This window comes from Tupaia chinensis, unplaced genomic scaffold, assembly GCF_000334495.1.
Source record: "Tupaia chinensis unplaced genomic scaffold, TupChi_1.0 Scaffold000289_1, whole genome shotgun sequence".
Taxonomy (NCBI): domain Eukaryota; kingdom Metazoa; phylum Chordata; class Mammalia; order Scandentia; family Tupaiidae; genus Tupaia; species Tupaia belangeri.
The window spans coordinates 1,908,986-1,913,572 of NW_006159774.1; the positions used below are offsets into that span (position 1 = coordinate 1,908,986).

Sequence of the window (4,587 nt, forward strand, 5' to 3'; positions counted from 1 at the left end):
TCCTTGCTCTGGCAACCTGCAGGTATACTCTCAGCACTTGAAATGGACTCTGCTCTCTCTCCCTGTCCTCTTTCTAGAACACTCATCTGCTATCCCTTTTACCTCTGCCCCCTTTGCATTAGAAAAACATTATAACTTATTGAATACCAACTTTCAGGTGCATTTACACCCATTACGTCATTTATCCTCCCCACATGCCATTTTACAGAGGAGACAGGAAGGTCAGAGCCCACTTTCACATGAGACTAGGGTTTGAACTCAGAATGTCTTGACTCCCAAAAATGTGTTTTTCCCATGACTGCATACACATTATATTAAAAGTGTTTAATACTGAATTAAATATAAAACAAAGGGAGGAAAATACATTAAGGTACAGTCAAATATCACTTAACAACAGAGATACATTCAAGAAATGCACTGTTAGGCATTATCGAGGCTGAGCGGACATCACAGAGTGTACTTACATGAACCTACATGGTATATATAGCCTTTTACACACTTAGGCTACATGGGACCACTGTCGCATATACAGTCTATTGCTGTCCAAAACATTGCTTTATAGCGCTTGACTGTACTTAGTTTTTAGGTGGCTTTATGTTCTTCCTTACCTGAGTAAGTCTTGTTAATCTGTCCAACTCATCCTTGAGCTGGCTGGCTTCAGCGTCCCTCAGTTTTAGCTGAGCCTCTAGTTCAGCTTCATAGGCACTGAGATCTCCCTGGGTCTGCTGCAAGGAGGCATTCACTTCGTGCTGTTCCTGGAGAGCACTTTCCAGCTCTGCAAGCTCCTAGAAGGAGTTAGCGTGTTTAGCTACAGAACATTCACGGTACTGCTGAAGCATCAGCAAGTCACTATATGTAACTTAAACATTGTAAACCAAATGCTGGCAAGCCACTAAGGGCAGCATAGAAAGTTTTCATTAGCAACATGATGATAACACAGGCTTGTGCATACCCTGCATAGCTGGAAAACAGAATTCTGACTAAATTTAATCAGAAAAGTCAGAAAACTACCAACATGTTGTATTCCAAGGTAACCACTGTGTAGTGCTTTAAATGAGTCTGAAAACATAAGAACGAAGACAAAAAAGGTGGCTAAGACTGCAGTTCGAGTCCCAGACCTGGTGGCTTAAACTCACGCTGGGTGCATGTGCGTGCGTGCCCAAGATCCCAAGAGGAGAATGGAAGAGAAGGGACTGCGGCATGGACATCCCCCATGGGGGGTGATTTCTCACTTTCTGTCTCTCTGTCTTTCTCCGTCTTTCCAGCAAGCATTAAGTGCCCTATAGTAAAAAACAAAAACAAAAACAAAATAAACAAAACAAAACAAAACCAAACCTCTCCAGAAGAGGTGGCCAAGAATAAGGGCTATTTTCCATCAGGCCACTGCCTGACTAAATATTTTCATATTTATTATTTGTTGTGTCTTCACAGTAACTCTAAAACAGATGAGGAAGTAGAAAATGAATACCTAAGTAAATTGCATAGGGCTGTGTATTTAGAAAAAGGATAAAGTCAGGATATGAACTTACATCTTTGACTCCAACAAACATTCTTCTATTTAACCACGATATAAGTCTGGCTTTCGTCTTTCCAGCAAGCATTAAGTGCCCTATAGTAAAAAACAAAAACAAAAACAAAATAAACAAAACAAAACAAAACCAAACCTCTCCAGAAGAGGTGGCCAAGAATAAGGGCTATTTTCCATCAGGCCACTGCCTGACTAAATATTTTCATATTTATTATTTGTTGTGTCTTCACAGTAACTCTAAAACAGATGAGGAAGTAGAAAATGAATACCTAAGTAAATTGCATAGGGCTGTGTATTTAGAAAAAGGATAAAGTCAGGATATGAACTTACATCTTTGACTCCAACAAACATTCTTCTATTTAACCACGATATAAGTCTGGCTTTATAACCTCGGATTGGGTGAGCCAGATCCCATATGGCCAGCCATAGTTCAATTCCCAGTCCAGTGGCTTAAAAAACACACCAGGAACATTTGCATGTGTGCCCAAAATGCCAACAGGATGGAAAGAAAAGAGGACAGGGGATTGCAGTGTGACTACATCCACTGGGGGGATGTTTTCTCCCTCTTTTCTCTTTCTGTCCAGTGAATGTGCCCTCTTGGGATTAAAACAGAAAATAAAAATGCACAGTATCTTCACTTATCAGAAGAATAAAATGGACTGACACTTCCTACTATTATGAATGACAGAGTAACTTAAGAGTGTCAACAAGAATGTACGTACGCACTGATTAGTATACCACAGTTCTGATTCATTTTAGTCTATCAATATTTTTTGTGACTCAATATTATAGCTTTCATGTATTTATTTAAGATACTGAAGAATGAGATCAAACTATTTGGATTATTCAGGAAGATCCTATGATGAGAACTCCTGCAGGAAAGTTTGCCAATGTGTAGTCCAAAGACAACTTGGCATCTGAATAATTTGGGTTATGTGTTTGAAATGCATACACTACACAACCAACAAAGTATTAACATTCAGAATATATTTAAAAATTCCTACAAATCATTAAGACAAAGAATATGAATAAGGAATCCACTGAACAGGAAACATAAATGGCAAATAAATAAATGAAAGGTGTTCTATTTCTCCAGTGATCAGAGGGAAACGCAGTTAAAACAATATACTATTGATATTTTACATCACAACATAGAGGAACAAGTGAAAAAAACCATGAGGAAATAATCAAATTCAGAATGTGGGGCAACCTGCAGGACTATTATCCTGGATTCTATGCACACACACAAACACACAATGATTTATAAAAGACATTCTTGGAAAAATTTGGAGAATCTGAATAAGGTTCAGATATTTGATGACATGTGCATCTCCAGCCGTATCACCCTCAACATGCCTGATCTCATCTGATTTTGGAAGCTAAGCAGGGTTGGGGCTGGTTAGTACTTGAATGGGAAACACAGGGAAATTATTGATCATCTCTAATTATGGCATTAATACAGGAAAGTATCCTTATGTTTAAGGATGTGTGTTAATGGGATAATGTTATAATGTCTGTAATTTTCTAGTAATAAAAAAAGGCATGGGTATGTAAAAGAGAAAATAAATACAACAAAATATATATCAAAACTAAGAGGGCTCAGAGATGTTACTGAACTATTCTTTCAATTTTCCTGTGAAAGCAAAAATGTTCATAATAAAAAAATGGGGGGTGGTCCCATGTCATAGTGGTTAAGGGAGCTGGATCCTACATGGCCAACGGTACAGTTCAAATCCCAGCCCCACTAGTTTGAAAGACACACTGAGGGTGTGTGCATGCATGCCCCAAATTCCGACAGAATGAAGAAATGGAGAAAGGACTGCAGCATGACCACGCTCCATCAGGGGTGCTTTCTTTTCTCTCTTCCTGGCCCCATCTCTCTCTGGCAAGTGCACGTGCCGTCTGGCTTATAAATAAAAACAAAACAAAAAACTAAGTAAAGAAAAATGAGGAACAAGTATCACTTAAAACTCAGCAGGCTGGCAAACATGAAGTCTAACAGAACAGTAAATTTCCTGAATTTGAAAATTATTCTGTTAGAAAATATCCATGTTCTTAGGAAAGACATGCTGAAATATCCAGAGGCAAAGAAGCATGACGTCTGCAACTAATTCTCAAATGATTAAAGAAAAATATCCACATATGTGAAATCATGTAAAAATTATATAAGAAAAAGATAAAGTGAATGTGAAAAATATTAATTGGTGACTCTGGGTGAAGGGTATATTTTTTATTTGTATTATCTTTGCAACTCTCCTGTAAGTTTAAAACTGTTTCAAAATATGGGTTGGATGGTGGCACAGAGGTAAAACCTGACACTACAAGGCCGATCTACATAGGAAGGTTCCAAGTTTGAGTCCAGAGGCCTCTGTGAGTACACTAGGTAGGTCCATGCCCATGATCTAGGGCTGGCTAGGGGTGGGGTGCATCATAGCATTTAAACCCTGATAGGGGTGCTGTTTGTCTCTCTGATTTGTGGAAGAAATAAATAAAACAAACTTTGAAATAAAAGTTTCACTATGAAGAGTAACTTGACACTATCTATTGAAGTAAATTAAGAAGGTACATACTCTCTGATCTAGTTATAATTCCTAATACAGTCCCCTGCTCAAGATGTGTGCAATAATGTTACAGCCAGCATTGTTTGTAACAGCAAAAGACTGGAAACAATGAAAATGTCTCCCCAAAAAGAAAATGAATAAATAATAAATTGTGATATGTATATACAGTGAAAATAGAGCTATATACATCAATGTGTATAATTCTCAAAAACATAAATATATATGAAGAAAAGTACAAAGAACATGTACATGTACACTCTAATATCTTTTATATAAATCTTGAAATAATGGAAAGCAATACTGCTTATGCATATTTACATACATAATAAAAAAACAGATATGCAGGGAAATAACTACCATAATCAGTACACTGTAACTTCCAAGGGAGTACAGAGATGCTTAAAATATATCTACAATGTTTAATTTCTTTTTAAAAAATTATTTATTTTATTTATTATCATTATTATTTTTAATCTGACCAGAGACAGACAGGGAAAG

At 37.1% G+C, this 4,587-nt stretch overlaps 1 protein-coding gene across 6 annotated transcripts in view; it reads right to left on the minus strand.

Annotated features, from left to right (window-relative positions):
* CNTRL (centriolin) overlaps positions 1-4,587 on the minus strand; it is a 103,667-nt gene that overhangs the window by 63,547 nt on the left and 35,533 nt on the right. For all 6 annotated transcript variants that reach the window (XM_027772641.1, XM_014588613.2, XM_006150502.3 and 3 more), the window contains one exon: positions 609-785. In XM_027772641.1, the coding sequence (XP_027628442.1) occupies positions 609-785 (177 nt within the window). The remainder of the gene's footprint in view (positions 1-608; positions 786-4,587) is intronic.